General features: G+C 41.0%; 1 protein-coding gene across 1 annotated transcript in view; it reads right to left on the bottom strand.

The window, feature by feature from the left end:
• Window positions 1-23,414, bottom strand: part of jph1a (junctophilin 1a) — a 107,313-nt gene extending 83,899 nt beyond the window's left edge. The window contains exons 1-2 of the mRNA XM_061922075.1: window positions 22,748-23,414; window positions 16,895-17,663 (exon numbers count right to left, since the gene is read on the bottom strand). Of these exons, the coding sequence (XP_061778059.1) occupies window positions 16,895-17,663; window positions 22,748-23,126 (1,148 nt within the window). The 5' untranslated portion in view covers window positions 23,127-23,414. The remainder of the gene's footprint in view (window positions 1-16,894; window positions 17,664-22,747) is intronic.
• Between the last annotated feature and the right edge of the window lie 3,820 nt (window positions 23,415-27,234).

Here is a 27,234-nt window from a genome sequence, read left to right as displayed (position 1 = left end):
TCGGTGTGGACTTGGGCTTGGCGGTCGGCGTGGACTAGGGCTTGGCGGTCGGCGTGGACTAGGGCTTGGCGGTCGACGTGGACTAGGGCTTGGCGGTCGACGTGGACTAGGGCTTGGCGGTCGACGTGGACTAGGGCTTGGCGGTCGACGTGGACTAGGGCTTGGCGGTCGACGTGGACTTGAGCTTGGCGGTCGACGTGGACTTGAGCTTGGCGGTCGACGTGGACTTGAGCTTGGCGGTCGACGTGGACTTGAGCTTGGCGGTCGACGTGGACTTGAGCTTGGCGGTCGACGTGGACTTGAGCTTGGCGGTCGACGTGGAGCTGACACTGGCGGCGCTTGGCGACGTGGAGCTGACACTGGCGGCGCTTGGCGACGTGGAGCTGACACTGGCGGCGCTTGGCGACGTGGAGCTGCCACTGGGGGCGCTTGGCTTCGACGTGGAGCTGCCACTGGGGGCGCTTGGCTTCGACGTGGAGCTGCCACTGGGGGCGCTTGGCTTCGACGTGGAGCTGCCACTGGGGGCGCTTGGCTTCGACGTGGAGCTGCCACTGGCGGCGCTTGGCTCCGACGTGGAGCTGACACTGGCGGCGCTTGGCTCCGACGTGGAGCTGACACTGGCGGCGCTTGGCTCCGACGTGGAGCTGACACTGGCGGCACTTGACGGCGTGGACTTGGACTTTGGCGTGGACTTGGACTTTGGCGTGGACTTGGACTTTGGCGTGGACTTGGACTTTGGCGTGGACTTGGACTTTGGCGTGGACTTGGAGCTGGACGTGGACTTGGAGCTGGACGTGGACTTGGAGCTGGACGTGGACTTGGAGCTGGACGTGGACTTGGAGCTGGACGTGGACTTGGAGCTGGACTTGGAGCTGGACGTGGACTTGGAGCTGGACATGGACTTGGAGCTGGACGTGGACTTGGAGCTGGACGTGGACTTGGAGCTGGACGTGGACTTGGAGCTGGATGTGGACTTGGAGCTGGACGTGGACTTGGACGAGGTGGCCTTGCTGGAAGCTGCAGCTTAATCGGCCGAAAGACTGGTGGAGGTGAACGTGTTGGCCGCTGTGGCTTGGCAGGCTGAAAGACTGGAGGTGGAGGACGAGCTGGTCGCTTGGCTTGGAACCGCACCGCGCAGAACCAACCCACAATCTCCCAGCCCCAGCCCCCCTCTCAAGGAGTGGCTGCCAGACACTTTCAGCATGGTCTGGAACAGTCTTTTGGGGAGGGTGGAGGGCGGTGAGGAGGAAGGCAGAATCTTCCCCTTTAAATTCTCTAAATTGTCCTTTTCTTTTATTTGTCTTAGCTTGATTTTTTGAAAAAAATTATTGTGGCTTGGGGGGGGCTTGAGTCCTGGGGGGCGTGGCATGAACTTTGGATTCATTTTGACTATCTGCAGAAAAAAAAAAGAGTGCCTTGGGAGGGGAGGAAAAGCCACACAGTGCGAACCTGTCAGACAGCGTTGAGGGACAAGTCCTGTCCCTCTTCTGCGCGTGCCTGTGCGCTGCTCCGGACCGCCGCCAGGGCGCTCGCGTCCCAGGTGGTGTGTCGTCACCGCGCGATGAGCCAGGTGCTGGGGAGGACATCCGGCTGACCCGTGAGTGGGGGCGGAAGCGGTCCTCTGCATCCGCCACTTTTGCCAGAAGTTGGCTCCATGCTTCCACCGCGCTGGGAGGAAGCTCTTCATCGCTCAACTCCTCTTCGTCCTCGTGCGCCCATGGCTGAGCGTCCGCAACGAGCCGGAGGAACATCTCCTGCTTGTCCGCTTCCGTGAGGAATATTTCTTCCACATCGTTTGCGAGGAAGCCTTTTTGCTGGGATCCTTCTGTCAGGCTTGGGCTGTGGATGTTTGTGCTTCCTCGATGCAAGGATGATGTGGGACGAGTCAGGCGTGAATTCAGGTACATGATTTATTAAATAAACAAACACTATAATCAAAAATAATCAAACTAAGGGCGCTCACAAGGAGGTATAAAACTTGGCTACAAAATATAAACAGGAAACAAAAATACTTGCTCGATTGGCATGAATGAACTATGAACAGACAAAACAAAAATAGCACTGTGGCATAAATACATAAACTTACTCGGCATGAAACTGTGGGCGAGGACGTGAAGGTTTGAACAGCATGGATAGGGTGCGTGCGAGTGTGAGGATCCCAGGACGAAGACAAGAAAAAGAGTGACTTAAATAGCTGTGATGATTAGTGAAAACAGGTGAGGCTGAGAACAGGGACGTGACAGGTGAAAACTAATGAGGTTGGCGTGGAAACAAACAAAACCAGGAAGTGCAAAACGTGACTAATTGTCCAAAATCAAAAACATAACATGACAAAACATGATCCATATGTGTGACACAGAGAGGTAAATCACAACTAAGTCACTTGACCAAAAGTGTATTTATTAAACAATTAAGCAGTGGCACAAACATTCATGTCATTTCCAAAACAGAAAGTGCAAGATTGTCAGAGAAATTTGAAAACAAGCTATTAGTGCACTTTTGTGCAAGATGTCACTAAGGTGACATATCGAAACAACACTAAATTAAAGTGCACTTTTTGTACAGAACACCACTACACTAGTTTAAAGGGGAACATTATCACAATTTCAGAAGGGTTAAAAAAAAAAAATCAATTCCCAGTGGCTTATTTTATTTTTCGAAGTTTTTTTCAAAATTTTACCCATCATGGAATATCCCGAAAACAGGCTATAAAGTGCCTGATTTTCACTATCTGTAAATCCACCCGTCCATCTTTCTGTGACGTCACAGCGTGACGCCAATACAAACAAACATGGCGGATAGAACAGAAAGATATAGCGACATTAGCTCGGATTCAGACTCGGATTTCAGCGGCTTAAGCGATTCAATAGATTACGCATGTATTGAAACGGATGGTTGGAGTGTGGAGGTAGATAGCGAAAACGAAATTGAAGAAGAAACTGAAGCTATTGAGCGAATAGCTATTGAAGCTATTCGCTCAATAGCTATAGCTATAGCTATTGAAGCTATTCGGCGATCGCCTTTTAACCAACGATTGCATCTTTTGACTTAAATACGTGGATTGTTATGTGTTTGTTTGGCATTGAATGTGGGTGGAGGGGAAGGCCGGATGCAAATATAGCTACAAATGTACATACAGCTAGCCTAAATAGCATGTTAGCATCGATTAGCTGGCAGTCATGTCGTGACCAAATATGTCTGATTAGCACATAAGTCAATAACATCAACAAAACTCACCTTTGTGATTTCGTTGACTTTATCGTTGGAAATGCATCTGCTTTGAGTGTCGCAGGATATCCACACATCTCTGTCGTAGCATCGCTATCGTCGGTAAAATGTGCAGAAAAAACAAGGGACTTTCGCATCTTTTGACACTTGTGGAACTTGAATCCGTCGATTTGTATGTGTTTGTTTGGCTTTAAATGTGGGTGGAGGGACAGGCTGGACGCAAATATAGCTACAAATGAGGCATTACGATGCAATATGTACATACAGCTAGCCTAAATAGCATGTTAGCATCAATTAGCATGCCGTGCTAATCGATGCACACTCCACGTAAGTCAACTTGAATCCATCCTTGATCGTGTTGTTACACCCTCCGACAACACACCGACGAAGCATAATGTCTCCAAGGTACGGAAAACAGTCGAAAAAACGGAAAATAACAGAGCTGATTTGACTTGGTGTGTGTAATGTGTTTGAGAAAATGGCGGATTGCTTCCCATTGTAACGTCACGGGTGAAAGGTCATCGCTCCGACAGCGAACAATTGAAAGGCGTTTAAATCGCCAAATTCTCCCTTTTAGAGTTCAGAAATCGGTTAAAAAAACATATGGTTTTTTTTCTGCAACATCAAGGTATATATTGATGCTTACATAGGCCTGGTGATAATGTTCCCCTTTAAAACAAATAAAGTGCACTTTAGTGCATGATGTCACACAAGATATTTCAATAAGTGTCAAATAAAAATGAGCTGCATAATAGGAACTCAAATAGTGTATGTCCTTTGCAATGTGGTAGTTTACTGCGGACATTATCGCCTTTTGTTGTTGATTTTTTTTTTCATACGGTGTTGATTTGGAAATTGTTGCTTCGGCATTTTCTGGATGTGGCACCGAACGGAGATGTTGACATGCAGTTTCGAACACTCTTTATTCTCTGGCAGGTGACTTTTCAAATGATGCTACATATTAGCAGTAATGCTACTTTTGGTAGCAATGCTTGTGCCCCGCACTTGACAAATTAAAGTTGTCTGTTCGACATATTTCTGCTTGAAGCCAAACTCCCGCCAGACGATGGACCCCCGCGTTTTTTCTTGGAAATTAATTTTTCCTCCATTTGTTGCCAAATTCGCACCTTCTTTCTCTCGTATCACCACTCGCACAAGTCTGCTAGCATCACAGCTAACGTTACCCATGCTGCTACCTCTCTGCTGTGCGAGGATGTATACGTATGTGACGTATGACGCGACAGTATGTGACGTATGTAAGTGCGCTTGCTGTCTGTGAGAAGGAGACACAAGAAGAAGTGGGAAGAGCCTGTAATGTAATGCCAGCAGCTAAAAACATCTGCGTGAGAACGTATACTCAAATATCACAATATAGTCATTTTTCTAAATCGCACAGAGACAGACCCGCAATATATCGCGTATAGCGATATATCGCCCAGCCCTAACATGTATACATGCATACATTATGTATGCATATATATGTCTATGTATATATGCATATATATCTACAGTATATATGCATATATATATATATATATATATATATATATATATATATATATATATATATCTACAGTATATATGCATATATATATATATATATATATATATATATATATATATATATATATATATATATATATATATATATATATATATATATATATATATATATATATTAGGGCTGGGCAACGATTAAAAATTTTAATCGAAGTTAATCGCACTATTTCTCCGATTAACCGTGATTAACTGCATTGTATACGCAAAGCCCAATAATGAATTCAAAAGTAGTGTGTAGTGCACCTTTATTGGAATATTCTCCCACATGAACAAAAGCGCCAAAACATTTGTTGTGCAAACACAATTTAAATCAGTCCTTGTTAAACAGTAGCAGTTAAATAGCATATTTTATGAAAATCAACTCAAAAAATGTAAATACAAACATTTAAGCTTATTGCCACTGCCAGGGTATTTAAGTCATCCTGTTTGATATGGAAAAAAAATATAATCTACATACAAATCTCTGAGCCACAATCATAACATCTGAACAGGCAATTTCTGAGGTAACAGCAGAAACATTTTTTTATCAGGGATCTTATGTTTAAAAAACCTATATTATAGGTAGTGGGCTGTTTTAGGGAATTTTTGATCAAATTATCCGTAGTAGCAATATTAATAATGTTGTGTTTATTCTGCGTAGTGCACTTAAAATAATTAAGACCATATCTAGGAATTGATATGATGGGAATTTTCCGATTATTTGCTTGGTGCTTTGATAAACTGAACGCATATACATGGTACTATATTGTGATGTTATGAGCCAGGGAAAAAAATAACTACCCTACCCAGCATGCAGCAGGAGTGACGAGCATGCGCGGTAGCCCCGGTATGGGTTGTGTCGCCATGACGGCATCTTGTATGTTGTGATATGCACGCTCTGAAAGCAAAAGTTAAGAACTCAGCCAACACTCCGCGTCTGCATTATTCATAAATAGACAGACAACGCTGCTTCACAGGCCGCTGGATGTAGGCGACAAAGTATTCCCATGCTAGCCAGCCGGTCTAGCAAGCACGCGTCATTCAGTCCAAAACGGCCCGATCTATCCACATTCAGATTTGTCTGGCGGTCGTAAGTGATCCCGGACTGACCACGCTGTAAGCCAGCCATGAAATTTGCAGAATTGTCCGGTATTTTTGCCAAATGTTCCATCTTTACCAAGAGCCCCTCGACGCCGAAGCCCATCCGGGCGACGCCATCTTGTTAAGAAAATGCGTTAACAAAATAAAAGCATGTAAACAACATACGCAAATGTGCGATAAAATAATTGTCGGCGTTAATAGATTGATGAGTTAACTCGTAATTAACGCATTAATTTGCCCACCCCTAATATATATATATATATATATATACAGTATATATATACATATATATACATATACACACACATATATTTATACACAAATATATATATATATACATTTATATATACATACACACACACATATATACACACATATATATATATATATATATATATATACATATATACATATACACACACATATATATACACAAATATATATATATATATATATATATATATATATATATATATATATATATATATATATATATATATATATATATATAAAACCTTCCACCAGAGCAAAACAGTACTGTCCAATACATTTTTGGGTACACCTGTAGCATCCATTGAGATCTTGTATAAAATTGTTTATAAATAAATTAATGCTGACATTTTTCAAGTAAAAATGTGTGTAAATAGGAAGAAAACATCAACAATTCCCACTTAGCTAAAGTCAACAAAGTAACTTGAGTCAAAGACTAAACTCCAATTCAGCAGCATTTAGTCTTTATTAATTATCTTATCACAAAGATGGGGCTGTCAGCAGCTCCACCTTCAAAAGCAAAATGTGGGCATGTCCACTGTATGCATGCCCTCCTTAGATGTCTACTTTCTGAAGAGAAGTGGTTCAACTCAATTCCTAAACTCTCTAGCTGCACATCTGAAATACCCATGGATGAGCCGGTTAAACCCCACATCCACAGTCACAGGGTCATGTGACTAGGGACGGATCAATAAGGGTGCCTCCTTTGCCATGCAGCGTGTAATGACTTACATAACCTGCTTTCACCAGCGCAGTCTGTCAATGGTTGTTTTTTTCAACACAAGCTTGTTTTTCAAATGAGTGGATACGAAACACGATAAAACAATGTCTTGTATGGAGATTTGCAGTTGCACATGCGCAGTAATTTGATCACTGACTACACCACAAAGGGAACTTGCCTGCATGCTGCCATAAACACTTAGCATCAGCTCCAAGGCATTTTATGTTGCTGGCGCCATGAATGCATCAGGTCATGTGTTTGCATCTGCTCTGTTTCCAATGTCGTTTTGTTTTTGTCTATTCTCTCTGAACTCAACTCATAATTAGGGCTGCAACCAACAATTATTTTTATGGTCGATTAGTCAACAATTATCTTAACAATCGGTTGACTAATCAGATAATGACGCGTATTTAATGGCTCTAACTTTTCATTGACTTCTGAATGCAGCTTAAGTTAGTTTAGGCCTGTGCTTACAAACAACAAAGACTACTATTTAATTCATAAATATTTATTTATACATACTGTAACTGTGCTGGTCATGCAGCTGCTACAAAAAATTAAATTAAGAATAAAATGTCCATTTAAAAGAAAGAAAAGGCAAAGGGCCAAAAAAACTATTAACCTTGTTTATTTATTTAACCAGTTAAAAAACCAGCAATGAAAACAAACAACAAAACACAAAATCTAACTTCCTGTAAAAGAAAAGCATTTTTTGATATTTTAAAAGCTGCACACTAGTATATTGACTATTGATTAAATCTTGGCAGTTGTAGAACTGGGCTTCACGGTGGAAGAGGGGTTAGTGCGTCTGCCTCACAATACGAAGTTCCTGCAATCCTGGGTTCAAATCCAGGCTCGGGATCTTTCTGTGTGGAGTTTGCATGTTCTCCCCGTGAATGCATGGGTTCCCTCCGGGTACTGCGGCTTCCTCCCACCTCCAAAGACATGCCCCTTTGGGATAAGTTGATTGGCAACACTAAATTGGCCCTAGTGTGTGAATGTGAGTGTGAATGTTGTCTGTCTATCTGTGTTGGCCCTGCGATGAGGTGGCGACTTGTCCAGGGTGTACCCTGCCTTCCGCCCGATTGTAGCTGAGATAGGCGCCAGCGCCCCCCGCAACCCCGAAAGGGAATACACGGTAGAAAATGGATGGAGTTGTAGAACTCTAATAGACTCAGTGTGTGTGCGTGCGTGCGTGCGTGCGTGTGTGTGTCCGGTCGCCCATTAGGTGGTGGGGGGGGTTGGGAGTGTCCCACATCTGCTGTCCCCTCCAAGGTTTCCCATTGTCATTGGGTTGAGTTTTTTCTTGCCCTGATCTGAGGCGGGCTATATAAGTAAGCATTGGTTGAGTGATTGATTGAAAATATCCTCTGCATTTGGAAATTGCGCTCGGGAATCATTTGGTGATTTAACCCCTAATTCCAACCCTTGATCCTTGATGCTAAATGTCGAGCAGGGAGGCAGCGGGTCCCATTTTTATAGCCTTTGGTATCACTAACAGCCTTCCAGTCTAAGGGTGGACACTCTAACTAACCACATGGCCACTGAGCAGGTAATACTGTATCACAAGTCCACACATGGTGGCAAACAGTAGGCGGAAGTTTTGGTGTATAGCGTGTTAAATCCACATTATGTAATCCTCATTTCATGTTCTTGAAAATCTGCTAAATAATGTCTCACTGGATTAGCCAGAGCGGAAATATATCTTCAGAGAATAGCCGACCCTGCAGCACTCTGCAGCTTTAAGTGCCATCATCTTTTATTTATTTTTGAATTTATCAAACACTTGTTTTGAATTTTTTAGATACTGTTGGAAACTCTTTCAGTGACATGAGAAAGATTACAGTTAATACAGTATGCCTATAAAATGTTTTGGAATCTTGGTGTAGTTTGCATAAAAGTTAAGACTGTGGAGAACTGAGCGCAATACTTGTCTGCAACCACTTGGGGCGATATTGCGCAGTTAAAGTTGTCTAAAAAAGAATTAGTGGAGGTCAACCTCCATTTTTTTGCCATGTCATGGGAATTGTCGTTCAGAACTTGTCGCCGATGCCCATTCTGAAAGACAATAAAAAACTAACAAATGTGAATAAAAAAATGGTATTACACTTGTTTTTCGATGTCACTGCCCAATTTACGTGTCACTGTAGTAGTCTTACATCTGCGCACGCTTGTTGCAAACAAATCACGCAGCTCAGTAAATTGGGCAAATACAGTCTGTCTGTTTTTTGGTCAGCAAGTTACTATGTAGCTCATGCAGAATACAGTCAAACCTTGCATTTCATTTACCAGGGATTAGACTTTGTGGACAATGTTAGGTTAGATTAGATAGTACTTTGTTTATGTCTCAGTTATCTTAAAATCAAACATTGCACTCAGGGCTGGGCGATATATCGATATACGATATATATCGTGGGTTTGTCTCTGTGCAATATAGAAAATGACTATATTGTAATATTTGAGTAGACGTTCTCACGCAGCTGCGGGCATTACACTCTCTTCCTCTTTCCTGTGTCTCCTCACAGACAAGCAGGCGCACATTCATACGTCACTTACTGTCACGTCATACGTCATACGTATACGCCCTCGCCGAGCGGAGAGGTCGCGGCATGGCTAACGTTAGCTGTGATGCTAGCGGGTTGGTGCGGATCTCGTAACAAATGAAGGAAGAATTATTTCCCAAGAAAAACAGCACAGGGTCCATCGTCTGGCGATGGTTCGGCTTCAAGCAGGATTATGTCGAATAGACAACTTTAATTTGTCATGTGTGGGGCACAAGCGTTGCTACCAAAAGTAGCATTACTGCTAATATGTAGCATCATTTGAAAAGTAATCTGCTAATAACTTTAATAACTACAGTTTAGGTAATTTGACTTAGTTGTGATTTCCTTCTCTGCATGAAAGTTTAAAAGTAGCATATATTAGTGCAGTATGAACAATAATGTTTTAATGTAGACACATAGAATCATCATATTGCTGTGATTATATGCATCATGTGTTTATTCAAGGCTAAGACAAAATATCGTAATATATATCGTGTATCGCGATATGGCCTAAAAATATCGCGGTATTAGAAAAAGGCAATATCGACCAGCCCTAATTGCACTTAACATATTAAGTATTCTCTATTACGGATAAACATATAACAAATTCATAACGTTATTATTGTGACCAAAATAATCAATGTTATTATTATTATTACGGTATTGTTGAATGTGTTCAAAAAGTACTTTTCCACACACTTGGCAGAATAAACTTGAAATATTGTTCTGGCTTCTTAAATTGTTATTTAAACATACTGTGTGAATATGTTTACTTGTGTTTTAATCTGGGCCGAACAAAGTATGCACTTCTAAAACACATGACTCAATTGAAGGCCTTAAATCATTATACTGTAAAGGTAAAATGTAATGTTAAAATTTTATAATTTCAAACTGTTCAGTTCTTGCAGGATATTGTCAGAGACATTTTCACTTTCTTAAAAGTAGTTGCTCTTTGAGTTGCCCAATATGTGTTTGTTGTGCCGCCCTTTTCGTATTTTCGCCATTATTATAGGTAATGTCTAGTCGGATTTAAGATTCCCAATATATATTTAACTATTATAGATTGCGTGGGTAGCAATCTATAACAACAACGTTAACTTAAGGGCCACAAAAAAGACTTTGAAACCCCTGAATTACATGATGTATTAAGTGGAAAAATTGCTTTGGTTATTGTCCGTGTTTTTGGAACGGATTAGTCGCAAAAAAACGAGGTGTAACGTAACTGTAACGTTAATGCAAAGGAACATACATTGTTTGGATTCTAGTGCTTGCGAGAAATCCATCCAGACCCAAATGGCAGATAAAGAAATTTGAAGAAATTTGAAGGTTGAATCCTACACTTCATCTTATTAGCCATAGTGAATCCAGTTATGGTAATGCTGGAACACCATGATTGTTGCTGTCATCACCACTGTTAGTGAAACTACTTTAAAGGGCAACTGCACTTTAAAAAAAAAGGTGCCTATCGAAGAACGCAAGCCTTTTTTTATGTTTTTATTTTAAAGATGTGAATGTTGTCTGTCTATCTGTGTTGGCCCTGCGATGAGGCGATGACTTGTCCAGGGTGTACCCCGCCTTCCACCCAAATGTAGCCGAGAAAGGCTCTAACACCCCCCGTGACCCTGAAAGGGACAAGCGGTAGAAAATGGATGGATGGACGGACGGGAAAAAAAACACTTCGAAAATGCAACTAATGGGAGTCACCGTTGTAACCTTCAAAGCCCGCTGAGACAACTTCAAAACCCTCCATCAACGTTTTGTATGCACACTGCAAGTATATATATAATGTAGTAACAGACACTTCCATAACAATATGTAACATGTATATTTACTAGGGGTGTAACGGTACACAAACATTTTGGTTCGGTACGTACCTAGGTTTAGAGGTCACGGTTCGGTTCATTTTCGGTACAGTAAGAAAACAACAAAATATACATTCTTGGGTTATCTATTTACCAAATTTGTAAACAATGGCTTTATCCTTTTATAATTGGGAACATTATAATAATTCTGCCCAAGTTAATCAACATTAAACTGCCTCAAATTGTTGCTCGGATTTAAAAAAAAAAAAGACAAAACTTTTCTTCTACATATAAAAAGTGCAACATTGCAACATTAAACAGTTTCAAGTCAACTTGCTCCATCCATCCATTTTTATACCGCTTATTCCCTTTGGGGTCGCGGGGGGCGCTCAGCTACAATCGGGCAGAGGTCAACTCATCATGCTCAATTCATCACAGCATTTAGGAAGCCTGTAGTTGATTTTTATTATGTAAATGGTATATTTTTATCAACATGTGATAGCAGGGACCCTGCCATTCAAAGCTTTTCCGTCTGTAAAACACACACACACACACACACACACACACACACACACACACACACACACACACACACCGAAAAATGAGCTACCGTTGCGCTAAAAACTAAATAACCTTCACCTCAAGCCAGAACTGCGAGCGAGCTGAGCTGCAGTTTAAGTTTCTAGAAGGTCAACGGGCTCATAGTGATGTTAGTAGTAGTTGACTGTGGGGTGTTTATTATCATTTGGGGAGAGTACGCTGCCTTATGCTCACCTGCTAAACACCTATCTGCTCGACGCTGAAGCATTTACAAACATGCGCTCTGAATACGCACTGCTGATTGGCTGTTACCACTCTGAATATGAACTGCCGATTGTCTGTTACCGCCATATATGTAACCAATCAGATGGTTGTGTGGGTGGGACAATTCTGGGTGCTGAGACAGAGGCAGAAGAAGCAAAGCAGCTTGTTAAGACTTTAGCTTAGAAACTCGTTCGGTACACCCCCGTCCCGAACCAAAATGGTTCAATACAAATACACGTACCGTTACACCTGTAATATTTACCGTATTTTGATTATTTTAATTAATGCTGATACTAGTTCTTCGCCGCATTTATTTTAGTTTCCATAGCAGCGCACTTCCGACTTCTGGCAACAAAGTGTATGTGTCTTCTAATCATGGCAGACACTGTAACAAACAACAAAGACGACTATTTCGGAGGATGAACTACTGCTTTTTGAAGTCAGCATCAAGGAAGAGTGAGATATTGGAGCAGACGGAAGCTGAGAGAGTGAGGTGAAAGTCACTTGAAGCTGCAACATGTGGAATTTGAAGCCAAGCTATTTTGACAAAAATAGTGTGCTTGCCCAAAAACGTCTGAAAAAACGTCCCAGGCCAGCTGGACCAAAAAGTCCATGGAGTGAGTCACATTTTATATTGATCATGATCATGCATGTTATTATAACTACAGTACATATGCTGGCTGGCTAGTTGTGTAGAAACAAAACATGATACAGATACTGTAATATGATTGTTCATGTTATTCAGTCAGTGAGCTTGGTGTCTTAACGCACTGTGTTGTGCAATACAAACTCAAACGCCTTTCGTGTTGACGTATAAGCAAGATTACCTCTTTCCGAAGCTAGCATTTACGGCTAATACCGTAGCACGCCAATGCGTTCCAAGGCTAAAAAAAGTGTTCTTCAGTCTTCGGTCTTACAATAATATTGTCGCTCCAGCTTGGTTATTATACAGGTTAAGGAATGTGAATGAAGTATTGTTGATGGTTTTTAAATGCATTTTTAGAGTGATTTAGGTCTCAATTGGATTGCTCCCATTAGCTGCATTGCTAGCCACCAGGAACGAGCTGATTTTTACATAATAAAAAGAAAAAAAAAAAACTTTTGTCTTCTTGTCTCTCATAATGATTATGAACGCTAGGCAAAATTAAAAAAGTGCAATTCACCTTAAAAAAATTGTTAATTACAGTTACTCATTATTTTCCCCCAAAATTAATTTAATTATTCTTTAAATAACGCAGTTAATGACTAGGGATAATAATTATTGTGTTACTTTTTTAAACTTTCATATATCTGGTGTAGGCAGTTAAAATATGTTTTATCAGAGAAGAGTGCGGGTGTGTGCCTTTGAAAAGCAGTGCCTGTTGCCAAATGAAGTGAGATGTCAGCAAGGGTGCTCTCATTGGCTGTTTTTGCGCCGCATTGGTAGTTTGCGGAATGGGGGGGAGATTGTTAACTGCAGCGCATATGGAATGTTTTTTTTGTTACTGATACGTAATAAAGCAATTGCTCGTTTGTCAGTGGCTGTGTCTGTCCTTGTCCAGAAACAGGGTATTGTTGGATTATTATTGATACTTGTCACTTTATTGAATGTTCATTATTCCCTCGTAGTAGTAGTAGTAGCGCGCGTGTGTGTGTGCGTACGAGCAGTGGCTGCCGCTAGCACTAGCAAAGAGCTACTTCCTGATGGGAACTTGCATGGATTCGAAAGCTGTCTTGTCTGCATCAAGAGTAAAGTGCCACGTTATATCAAACATATTGGTTATAGCCTTGTAACGTACATGAAAGTAATTGTTTTAGATTACTCGTTACTGGAAAATGTATAAAATATGTAACATCGTTTTTTCAAACACCGGTCATTACAGTACTAGTCTATTACTGATATTGATTCGATAACTATTATACCCATTGTTTTTTCATCCCTCCCATCTATCCAGTGTTCTCTTTATAGCTACTCTCTGTCTTGAAATCAGACAGCTACACAGCATGGGTTCTTCCCCAGAGGGAGTTTTTCTTTACCTCCATCGCCAAAGAGCTTGCTAATGTGGTGCTCAGGATTGTGGTTATAGACCTGCTCAAGCACCTTGCGGTAACTTCTTTTTTTGAATTGGTGCCATATACAGTGCATCTGGAAAGTATTCACAGCGCTTTTTCCACATTGTAAGGTTACAGCCTTATTCCAAAATAGAATTAATTTATTTTTGTTCAAACTCAATTTAAAACTTAGTAGTGCATGGGTAAGGCTGGGCCGCACAATGTATTCACTTTCGACTCATGACTCAATTGAAGGCCTTACATCATTATACTGTTAAGGTAAAATTGAATGTAAAAATGTTATATTTTTACACTGTTCAATTTCAGCACAATGTGGTCGGAGACACTTCTGCCTGCTTATAAGTAGTTGCTCTTTGTGTAATCCAATGTGTGTTAGTTGTGCTGCCGTTTTTGTATTTTCAACATAATGTACAGTGGTTTTCAAGATTGCCAAAATATATTTAATTATTATTATTCCATGCAGCAATGTACAAAGACATCCTGGATGAAACTCAGCGCTTCCCATCCAACCTGATTGAGCTTGAGAGGTACTGCAAAATGGAATGGGCGAAACTGCCCAATGATAGATGTGCGAAGTAGCCTTGTCCCAATACCAATATTTGGTATTGGTGCTAGTACCAACATGTATTTACATACTTTTCGGTACTTTTCGATACTATTCTAAATGAAGAGGACCACAAAAATTGCATTATTGGCTTTATTTTAACTAAAAAATCTTAGGGTACATTAAACATATGTTTCTTATTGCAAGTTTGTCCTTAAATAAAATAGTGAACATACATGATAACTTGTCTTTTAGTAGTAAGTAAACAAACAAAGGCTCTTAAGTTAGCTGCTGACCTATGCAGTAACATATTGTGTCATTTTCCATTCTATTATTTTGTCAAAATTGTTAAGGACAAGTGGTAAAAAATTAATTATTAATCTACTTATTCATTTACTGTTAATATCTGCTTACTTTCTCTTTTAACATGTGCTATCTACACTTCTGTTAAAATGTAATAATCCCGTATTCTTCTGTTGTTTGGATGCTTTACATTAATCAACTACAGGCTTCCCAAATGCTGTGATAAATTAAGCATGATGAGTTGACCTCTGCCCGATTGAGTTGAGCATATGTCAGCATGTGGCCCCAATTTTTACTCTATTTTTCAAACACTTACTTACTGTAAGTCGTTAATTTGACTTATTAAGTCATTATTTTGACTTAGTAATTCATTATTTTGTCATTATTTTGATTTAGTAAATTAGAAAGTAAAAAATATTGACTTTCTCAGTCATAATAATGACATACTTAGTATCTCAGGTAACTAGGACTGTTTTGTGTATTGTTTTACTTTACGGAAAAAATATCGAGATATATATAGTAAATCGGCATTCAGCAAATGGAGTGGAAAACACAACCGGGGACCGGTACTTTTTAGAGGTGGTATAGTACCGAATAGGATTCATTAGTATCGAGGTACTATACTAATACCAGTATACCGTACAACCCTAGTGCTAAGCTTGTAGCATCATATTCAAGGCCTAAGGTGCTAAACAAAGTGTTAAACCAATGATGTAAATACTAATGTATGTGTGATTTTTTTTTCTTCTTTTATCAATTTGCAATTAAAAGAAGCAACATTTTCGAATTGTCATCATATGGTATTGTCAGTACAATTTTGAGGGCAAAAATGCATTTATTCCATTTCGGAATAAAGCTGTAGCACAGGGGTCGGGAACCTTTTTGGTTGAGAGAGCCATGAAAGCCAAATATTTTAAAATGTATTTCCATGAGAGCTGTATAATATTTTTAACACTGAATACAACTGTCAGGTTCAAACACTGATGACATCTATTAAACAGACAAGAAGCAAGAAATTAAACAGAGACTGGATTCAATTTAGCTCAATGAGGAGAAACGCGTAGACCTGTACCCTTGTACAGTGTCGTCCCACGCTCTGACAAGGGAATTCTACGCCTCCTCTTTTATTTGGACTTTCCCTGATTACAACAACTAAATCCGTGCATCTCCTATTCTTTTTAATAACATTGTTATTCTGAAGGTAACCATTAATAAATCAAATACTTTTTACCGTTAATGCGACTTCTTGAACAGGATGGATGGATTAAAATGCATGAGAATGTTTTATATTTTGAATGTTATTTTTAACACTGTGATTACCAGCGGAATTATTAATTACTTTTCGTGTTCAGCAGCGTCGGCTAAGATTTATCTAAGAGCCAGATGTGGTCATCAAAAGAGCCACATCTGGCTCGAGAGCCATAGGTTCCCTACCCCTGCTATAGCATAACAAAATGTGGAAAAAGGGAAGTGCTGTGAATACTTTCCGGGTGCACGGTAAATAAAATCAACTAAACTGACACCCAGCATTCAGTACATTATATTTTCCCTTCCCATAGCTTGTACACGTTGAGGTCCTGGGCCTAACAACTCAAGGCACTGAAAGCAGAGGATGTCAAAGCGATGTTGTGTTCATTGAGCTGTGTCCCCAGCAGGGGTTGAGGCTTTTTTAAAAAGGTCACGTTTCATCCACCTGTCAAAGCCCACATGCCACATCAGAGCCACACTTGGCAGGGGCTGCAGGTTGCGTTATTTGGCAAGCGAGACACCAGCAGCACGGTTGTGGGTTTAACCAGACAGCAACGCACTACACACCGGGAATGAAAGATATGGGTAGAGAATAGAACCAAAACTATTGCAGGGATGATCGGGGTCACCACATAAAAGCCGCAGATGGGCGAAGGTCAAAACTGTTGACAGCCTCTGATCAGACCAACATCCGTTGTCAGAAGACATTGACGGTGTAAAATAAGGAAGAAATTCCTACCTAGAAGAAGCTATTTCCACTTTGCTTCTGGCGATGGCTGCAGCCCTCTGCGCTCCCTCAACTGCCCGATCCACCTTCTCTTTGGTTTTGGGATTCTTTAGAGGAATCAGCTGCTTCCTAATTCCACGCACGAGCACATTATTTTTGTACTTCCCTTCTTCTTTAGTGCTATCTGGGAAAACTGTGCAGCCATAACCATGGCGCTTGTTGTTCAGCCATTCTCCTTCATACTTCATCCCGTTGGATCTCTCCGAAACGCCAAATCCGTTGCGTTTGTCGTTTTTCCATTCTCCCATGTAGGTCTCGGTGGTGGTGGCATCCACGTGGTCCTCCAGGAGAAGGTCCTCGTCCTGCAGCTCACCATCACCGATGGATATTGTGGAGTTGGCGTCGCTGGAGCTGATGCGGCTCATAGTGGCGTCGCTGCGTGCCGAGCTGCGCTTGCTGGAGATGGAGGTCCGGGAGTCGGACTTACGTAGCTGCCGTAGGCTACCGAAGAGGGAGCCCCGGCGGAAGAGGCCCTTCTTTTTGCCCATCACGACCTCGCTGTCTGAGTGGAAGTTGAGCACGAAGCCACCGCGGTTGCCTGTGGGCGTGTCTGCGGGGGAGGAGAGGTCCTGAAGCACGGTGCCGTTGCTCTGCTCGGAGCGCAGGGAAGCCATGGATGTACGCAGAGGTGAACGGATAACAGTCGCCATCCCATACGGGACACTCTGGCGCACGCCGTAGCCGTGACGCATGCCGCCCATCCACTGGCCTTGATAGGTGCCTGGGTACATAAGTCAGAAAGTTATGCACATGTACAGTAACAACACATTCAACATAACACTGCTTCCAATTAGTTAGAACTGCATCATACTGAGAAAGGTCACACTTTACATGAGATAATGAACAATTGTAGTCATTTTACCGGAATGTTAGTAAGTCATTATTCTCACTCAATGTTTCTATGCATTCATTTGTGGTAGAAGGCCATTCTAACATTTGTAACAGCACAGACAGATTTGGTGTCCATTGTTTTTTTTTAATTTTGCATGTTCGCCCAAGCATACAAACACTGTCTGTGTAGCATGTTACTCCAACTCCATACAGCAGATAGCATTTTTGTCACTCAGTTTCAATACATTTGTTCATTTATCGCGGCCTGCCACAATTAAATTGTCACCACCACAGAAAGAATTGGGGTCCAATGTTTTTTATTTTATTTTGAACTTTAAGCCAAATATGCAAACACTGTCTGTGTAGCATGGCATTCCAACTTTGTACAGTTAATGGTATTGTTTTCACTCAGTGTTTCCATACATGCATTTATTTGTGGTGACCTGCCCTAATTAAATGTTTTCCACCCAAAAAAGATTAAATGTCCATTATATTTTTTATTTTTAGACTTTGCGCTTTTGCCCAAGCTTACAATGTATGTGGAGCTTGTCATTCCAACTCTGTACAGTAGATGGCCAAATACCTAATACCACTGCAGACAAGGCAGCACATTAAATCTGTATTTGTTCATCAAATATGGTAATATGTCAGACATCTCTAAAAATCAACCCACACTTATATGGAGCCCCGGAAAACATCAGTTGTTTATTTTAACAGCCCATGCAAGTTATTTTCTACAGGACAAAATGAAACCAACACCTATACACTAAGTCAATAACTTCATGTTGTTTTTAGGTACAAACTAATGAAATCATGTAACAACTTTTTTTCATGACACAAACCAAAAAGCTCAAATTTACCTGTACACATACAAATACTTAGTTTTGAGGCAAAGCCAATTATGCAAATTGGACAATGGCACCATTTTACGCCACCAGCCCATTGCCTGCAGTCTGACCTGGCGGGAAACACTTGTCATTGTAGGAGAATACAGAATAAAAGGTATATGAATGTAAATATATCTCGTTCTAACGATCTTAATACTTATTTCATTTGAATTTAATTTTAATTGAAGCTAAGATTCACTGCTACGAAATATGTCACATCAACTGGAATGTTTCCTCAAGCATGAACCTCAACAAAGTCGTTTGATGAAGATACCGAGGATCACTGGGGATGTGAATCACTGAGCTCGCAGCCTATTTTCAGGCAGCCAGTAACTCCCCCACTGACAGTAGGCACATTCACGACTATGCGTTTGTCTCCGACTACAGGGAACGGCTATGAGTCACACAATGAGGGGAATGCTTCATTAATCCCGTTTGGTGTTGCTGATGCCGATCGGCATGGGCTCTGCCTACTAGTGGCTCCTCGGTGGCATCATATTACCAACCTGATCCCTGATAATAGGAACAAGCTCGCTGATCCGCTGCTCACCGACCAACACAATGCAATTAACCATAATGTTCACTTTCAGAGGGAAAACGATCCATGGGCCAGGCTGAAATTTAGATGGATGAACAGTGAGAGATTAACATGCTGGTGCTGTGCTGCGGTTCAATTTGGCGACCCTGCAGATCAACTGATCAGGACGCTGCTAGGTCAGACAGCCAGATGTTCTCTATATCCTCTCGGATCAGCTGATTTCCCCAAAGCCCTGTCCGCATCATATGGGTGGCACTCATGCAGCTACATAAGACCTATGATTGTGATGTGGACGCTTAAATATCACGCTGCCACTTGTTTCATAACCAGCAACAGCAACATGACGTCTGCCTGTTGTGTGCACGAAGTACAGCACAAGTTACATTCCTTGATTTACATCAAACCTCAACTAGCACTGTTTTCGCAGGTCACAAAAGTTGTTAGTAGACTACTTTCTGGTTCGTGGGGAAGTCTATTAAACGACGAGACAGGAAGGACACTTCCATTATGGTTCAAAATTCAAAAACTGTCAAGACCTGTCACACAGGTTTTGACTTGTTTTGCCTTTTTTGTGGTTTCCCTGCGTTTGAGGTTGTATTTGTTTTAGTGCTCTCTTCATTGTTTACCTCTGGTCGCTAGGGGTGCTGATATAACTCACCTGCCTCTGATTAGTGATCAGGAGACTAACCTGCTTCTGATCGCTAATCAAACAGTTTTATATGCCAGTGTTAACCTGCCTTCGGTGCAGATTTGTTGTTCACTTCACGCGACTGAATGCTTTCCTGTTTAGCTCTATGCTACTATAAGATTTCATGCTACTATGCGATGCTAGGTTTTGCCTTTGAGCTTCACATGCTCTTCCCAGCGGCACATCTCTTTACTGGAATTTAAACTCAAATGACCTGCAAGATGCCTGCATTTTGGATCACGAAACACATCACCATGTCAGAAGGCAACATAAAACATCCATTTGTTATTTAGCAAGCTACTTCCTAGTTCCTGAAAGATGGCGATAACAGGCGACACTACAATATCCTGGGATAAGGTAACATTTCCATCATGACCCAGACATCTATGGAGAAAATCAAATTCCCTAACACAATAAAGCGCCCCAATTAGGTTAATTTAGGGGTACTAACACGTTGTTTGTCCATCAATTTGTTGGATAGAAGGCCACTTCCTGGTTCACGGACATGTAACTAGATACTATAGTATTTATTACAACTAAATGGTAAATGGGTTATACTTGTATAGCGCTTTCCTACCTTCAAGGTACTCAAAGCGCTTTGAAACTATTTCCACATTCACCCATTCACACACATTCACACACTGGTGGTGGGAGCTGCCATGCAAGGCGCTCACCAGGACCCATCAGGAGCAAGAGTGAAGTGTCTTGCTGAAGGACACAACGGACGTGACTAGGATGGTAGATGGTAGGGATTGAACCAGTAACCCTCAGATTGCTGGCACGGCCACTCTACCAACTTCGCCACGCCGTCCCTACTTACTAACTACTACTTACTAACCATAATATTTTTGATTTTAGAGAAGGGTGAAACTGATTAATTGTAACTCAAACGACAAAAAGGGACAGGGAAATGTGGAGCACATTGTTGTTTAAAACTTATTACCAGGTTATTATATTTCCATTTAAATTGTGACTAGCAGGCTACTTCCTGGTTCAGATCTATGGACAAGACCACAGGAACAGGACTTTACAGAACTACTCTTTGATCTCAGAGTTTCAAACACGGGCGTAACATCAAAAAGCTAAACTAAATTGCCACAGACAAAAATGAGTGCTGCATTTGTATTTGTTTAGCGCTACTTCCAGGTTGTTTGTCCATCCATTTGTTAGCTAGCAAATACTTCCTGGTTCGTAGATACCGACAAGACCACAGCACTTTACAGAACTAATATTTGTTCTCGATATTACAATCGAGAGCCAAACATCAAAAAGCCAAACTAAATTCCTCTAACAGAAATGCTGGAATTGTGTTTGTTTTGGGCTACTTCCAGGTTTGTTCATCCATTTGTTTGGACCAAATCATTTGTGTTTCAAAAGCAGAGGTGTACAAATTAATCGGCACTGAAACAACAATAATAAGTACTGCTTTCAAAAAGAAAAAAAAAGTGACATTTGTGTTTGTACAAACTCTTTCTTGCTGAAAGGACTTTGTATCCAAACTTAATGGTCTACACCAACAATTTTTTTTTTTTTGGTGTTTCCCAACACAGCAAGTCGATCACATATTTGACCTGGGATAGTTTTACGCCCCATGACCTTCTTGAACCAACACTCCCATTTATCTGCACTTGGCTCATCTCCAATGGCTAGGTGTTGGGGCCCTGGACGGGAATCAAACCTGCAGCATCTGCACAAAGACGGCAGCGTGTACCATTACACTGCCAGGGTGGTGGCCACCTAAAAATAAGCGACCCAAACCATGAATTATAGACTACACGTACAAACGTATTGGTACATGTTGCATCAGGCATTTTTGGGTGCCAGAACTGGCCTGGTACATCATTTAAAGTGGCGCACCCCATAATTTAGCCACATTTTATGTGTTCTGCCACATATTTTTGTGGTCAGCCACATCATGTTGTGCAATCCACCACATTATTTAATGTGGTCCGCCACATCTATCTATGTGATCTACAACATTATTTTACGCGGTCTGCCACATCATTTAATGCGGTGCGCAAAATAATTTCATGCCGTGTCTTTTAATATTATCCACCCATTATTTATCATGGTGCACCGTGTCATTTTATGCGGTGCGCCACAACACATAATTTGTTCCACCACTTCATTTAAAGTGGTCGGCCACATTAGTTGATGTAGCCCGCCACATCAATTTTTTGTGGCCAATCACATTATTTATGTGGCCTACGTCGCCCACAACATCATGTAGTACACCAAATTAGTTTATGTGGTCTGCCACATAAATGTTACGTGGCCCGCCACATCAATTTTGGGGTGGGGTGGGTGGTGGGTGGGGGGTTATCTGGCTGGGAAAGGCTGGAAATAATATAGGACTTTCTGGACCGATGTATTTGTTCTTTCAATTTTGCATGTATTTGCCTACGTTTCACACATTAATATTATCTGCTAATACAACAAATGTTCAATACATTATTTGTTTCTCAAAAATAAATACGTAATATCTAATTGACTTACGATTTCAAAGTAAGTTATCCACCAGTCTGTTAGTAAAACAATATAATGAATAAAAGAGTTGCCTATGCAAGCTGTGAAACAATGATATTATAAGTTTATATTCATATACTGTATATTCACTGTTACTGAGGGTAGCCATAATGGTGAAGAGGCCCTCCAAAAGTGAGTTGGGCACCCCTGCCCTGGCCAAGTCCAACACCTGATTGGTCAATGCATTGATTAGATGTCATATTTTAGTTCATACAGAAAATACACGTTTTCTACATATCGTGTGACTGTCGTCTCAATTTCTGCTTGCAAGCAAACCTGTCAAATGATGCGTTCATGTGCAATGCGCCACCATGTGCAGTGACATGTCTCCTTACCTCCGTCTCCGTATGTTTCAATGCCATATCCATCTTGGAGCCCGTTGCTCCAGGTGCCGTCGTATCTCGCAGGTGTGCTGTGGCTCTGCCGGACACCGTAGCGCCCCTTGAAGCCATGGCTCCACTCCCCGCGGTAGATCCACTTTCCCTTATTCTCCACGCCGAGCCCATGTCTCTTGCCCTGGGACCAGTACCCCTTGTAGGTGTTCCCACTGGGCCAGGTGTACACGCCGACTATCTCGAAGCCGTGCGACCAGGAGCCCGCGTACTCGCCCTGGCCCTTGGGTCCGGTGCAGATGCCGTGTCCGTGGGCTTTGCCATCTTCCCAACCCCCGCAATATGTGCCACCGTCGTCGAAGTCGAACCTTCCGCCCGTCATTCAGATGCAAAGCTGGGTTGGGAGGGAAAAGGGCAGATTGTGCACCGCGGCGAAGGAGGGAGGAGGGACGGATGGCGACGCCGTCGATGGAGGATGGACTAGTGGGACAAAAAGCCGTAGAGGAGGAGGTGAGCCTCCCTCCTCCGTGCACTCATGTGATGTCTATATGATCAAAATAGCTCAGTGTAAAGGTATGAATGGTGGGCGTCATTTGCCGGAGGCGAGCACCGTGTGTCCGTAGAGCCTGGCTGTCACCCCCCTCTCACCCACTGGACACTCAGGAGCGCGCCAGCGCCAGAGAGAGAGAGAGAGAGAGAGAGAGAGAGAGAGAGAGAGAGAGAGAGAGAGAGAGAGAGAGAGAGACTCCCGACTGAAGATAAGACGTCATCACAATAGACTCCTCCCACTTCTCACCCATCACAGATGCATACTTGCTTCTCCAAGAAGATCGCATCTTCTACAATAATATATCAATGCGGACCAAGTGTACACCTTATTAATATGTACATTTCCCCCGCTCGCTCACATTATTTATATTGAAAATTTAAGACATGTTTCTTATAAATACACACAAAAATATGCAATGAATATGTATTATCATTTTGTATAGCCTAGTGCAGTGGTTCTCAAACGGGGTACGCGTACCCCTGGGGGTACTTGAAGGTAGCCATGGGGTACGTGAGATTGTTTTTAAATAGTCTAAAAATAGCAACAATTCAAAAATCCTTTATAAATATATTTATTGAATAATACTTCAACAAAATATGACTAAGTTCATAAACTGTGAAAAAGAAATGCAATAATGCAATATTCAGTGTTGACAGCTAGATTTTTTTGTGGACATGTTTCATAAATATTGATGTTAAAGATTTATTTTTTGTGAAATCTTTAGTGAAGAAATGTTTAGAATTAAGTTCATGAATCCAGATCTATGTGTAGAAATCTTTATTCATAATTGGATTACTTGTTTATTTTTCAAGAAGTTTTTAGTTATTTTTATATATTCTTTTCCAAATATTTCAAGAAAGACCAGTACAAATGAGCAATATTTTGCACTGTTATACAATTTAATAAATCAGAAACTGATGACATAGTGCTGTATTTTACTTCTTTATCTCTTTTTTTCAACCAAAAATGCTTTGCTCTGATTAGGGGGTACTTGAATTAAAAAAATGTTCACAGGGGGTACATCACTGAAAAAAGGTTGAGAACCTCAGGCCTAGTGATACGTATGTTTATAAATTATTATTACACCACTTCATAAACTAGGCGCGTACAGCGACATCTGCTGTCAAATTGCGTAATAGATAGTAAACTTTTTCAAACCAAGGCAGAATAAACTAAATAACGGGAAATATAGTGTATATTTCTTTAAAGGAAAAAATAAACAATCATTATGTCAACTTTGTGTCAAAAGTGACAAATAGCTACTTATTTTTAATAGTTTTATTAAATGATAAATAATAAATAAATGGGTTGTACTTGTATAGCGCTTTTCTACCTTCAAGGTACTCAAAGTGCTTTGACACTACTTCCACATTTACCCATTCACACACACATTCACACACTGATGGAGGGAGCTGCCATGCAAGGCGCTAACCAGCACCCATCAGGAGCAAGGGTGAAGTGTCTTGCTCAGGACATGACGAGGTTGGTACTAGGTGGGGATTGAACCAGGGACCCTCGGGTTGCGGACGGCCACTCTCTGACTGCGCCACGCAGTTATTATATTAGTAACATTGTGTAACATTCAACATCCATCCATATATTCATTTACTACCGCTTGTCCCTTTCGCGGTCACGGGGGGTGCTGGAGCCTATCTCTGCTGCATTGGGGCATGTAACTATTGATTATATTTCTAATGTAGCCCTAATTCTCTAATTCTCATTTGGAATGTTTATTTTATAAAATGTAAAGAGCCAGGTGTATTATTATTATTATTATTATTATTAATATTAATATTATTAATAATAATCAAAGTAGTAAACATGGACTAAAAATTTAAAGCAGATTTCGTTCTATTGCTCTCATATTAATAACTTTGTAAATAATAAATGAAGTCATGAGCATTAGTTTTTGTGGCGCTGTATTAAAATGAAATTTTGGCAAATATCTATCCATCCATCCATCCATCCAGCCATCCACCCATCCACCCATCCAACCATCCATCCATTTTCTACCGCAGATAAATATTAACTAACCTTTAGGAGACAAAAGCTGACTGTTTTGTTCTTACAGTAATTTTTTTCTGTATTTTGACCATATTTTTTGTTGTGTTTCATACATTATACATGTTTTAAGAGGGTCACATGTGTTAACTCTAAATGTTACATCTTTAAATGGCAAGGTCCAATTTTTTTTTATAGGTGATGATACCCGAAAAGCCAAATTTGACATCTCTTCAAAAGGGCATGGAAACATTTTGTACTTTTTCTTGACTGATATGTATTATTATTATAAATATAGCCTAGTAATACGAATGTTTTTCCCCAAGATGGTGCCGCTGTAGTGGCTGCTGTTGGCAGGAGCTCTGTACTCTTGTCATCCTTTTATGTTTCCCTCTTGTTTTTTATGTATATATATATATATATTTTGCCTTTTGGTACGGGACCCTTTGGGACTGTGTGACAAGGGGTGGCACTTTCGTGACTTCTGCGGTGCTTTTTTGTTGGACTTCTGGATCTGCCTCCCGGAGAGCCTTTTTGCCATGGAGACCAGCTGCTGGATCTCTGCCACACCAGAGTCCGTTTGGAGGGACTGGAGGAGATGCAGATGAAGAGACAGGGCTGCAGAGCTGGCACTGAGCGCCGGTACGGACAAGCTTCACAGTGTCTTGGCTGAATGAGCAGGTATCGGACACTTTAGTTTCCTTGAACGTATCCTTGCTCATCCATGCGGACTGGACACTGGCCACGTTAGTGGGCGGCCGAGAGTGGGGTCGGCTCTCTTCGTTGCTTTGTTGGGTCTGCTCCCGTCTCTGGTCATGCTCTCTCCACCCCAGCAGACGATGGTGTGGAACACCGCAGAGGCCACCACAGTGTATATGTTTATTTTACTTTTTATTCCTTGCTGTATGTAGAAGTGACTGGTTGCATCAGCTCTGCTATTTTAATGTCTTTAATGTCCTTTGTCTTCTTTGATGTTTGATGTTTCCCTCTTACACACAAGCAAGAGGAATGTGTGCTATGGCTTTGGGTTGTTTTTTTCCCTTGGCCTCAGTCTGGGGCCCAGGCTTAAACTTATTTTTTTATTTTATTTTTTATTTTTTTCTCCCATTCCCCCCACTTGTTTAATGTTTGTCTGACCTTGAATGGGATGGTGCTGAAAATTATAATTTTCCTTCAGAGTTTAATAAAGTATGTCTGATTCTGATTCCGATTATTATACAGTATATAGCCTAGTGATACGTATGTTTTTTAAAATTATTATCACACCGCCTTCCGCCCGATTGTAGCTGAGATAGGCGCCAGCGCCCCCCGCAACCCCAAAAGGGAATAAGCGGTAGATATGGATGGATGGATGGATCACACCACTTCAAAAACTAGGCGCGTACAGTGACATCTGCTGTCAAATTGCATAATAGATAGAGAGTAATCTTTTTCAAACCAAAGCAGAATAAAACAAAATGAAATATAGTGTACATTAAAACAATAAAACATTATGTCAGCTTTGTGTCAAAAGTGCTGCTTATTTTTAGTAATTTTATTAGTAACATTGTGTAACATTCAACATGCAGCTATTTATTATATTTGTAATGTGTCTAATTCACTAAATCTAATTTGGAATGTTTATTTTATAAAATGCAAAGAGCCAGTTGTATGCTATGTTTTTAATCCAAGTAGTGGAAATATGGATTTAAAATTTGAAGTGGATTTTGTTCTATTGCTCTCATATTCATAATTTTGTAAATAATAAATTAAGTCATGAGAATTCAACAGTTTTTGTGGCGCTCTATTAAAATTTAATTTTGGCAAACATATAATGCAGATAAATATTAATTAACCTTTAGGAGACAGAGGCTGACTATTTTGTTCGTACAGTAATTTGTTTCTGTATTTTGACAATAATTGTTGTTTCATCCATTATACATGATTAAAGAGGGTTACA

Source organism: Nerophis ophidion, linkage group LG15 (genome assembly GCF_033978795.1).
Source record: "Nerophis ophidion isolate RoL-2023_Sa linkage group LG15, RoL_Noph_v1.0, whole genome shotgun sequence".
In the NCBI taxonomy this organism is placed as follows: domain Eukaryota; kingdom Metazoa; phylum Chordata; class Actinopteri; order Syngnathiformes; family Syngnathidae; genus Nerophis; species Nerophis ophidion.
Note: the sequence above shows the minus strand (reverse complement) of the source record. Positions and strands in the feature narration are given on the sequence as shown.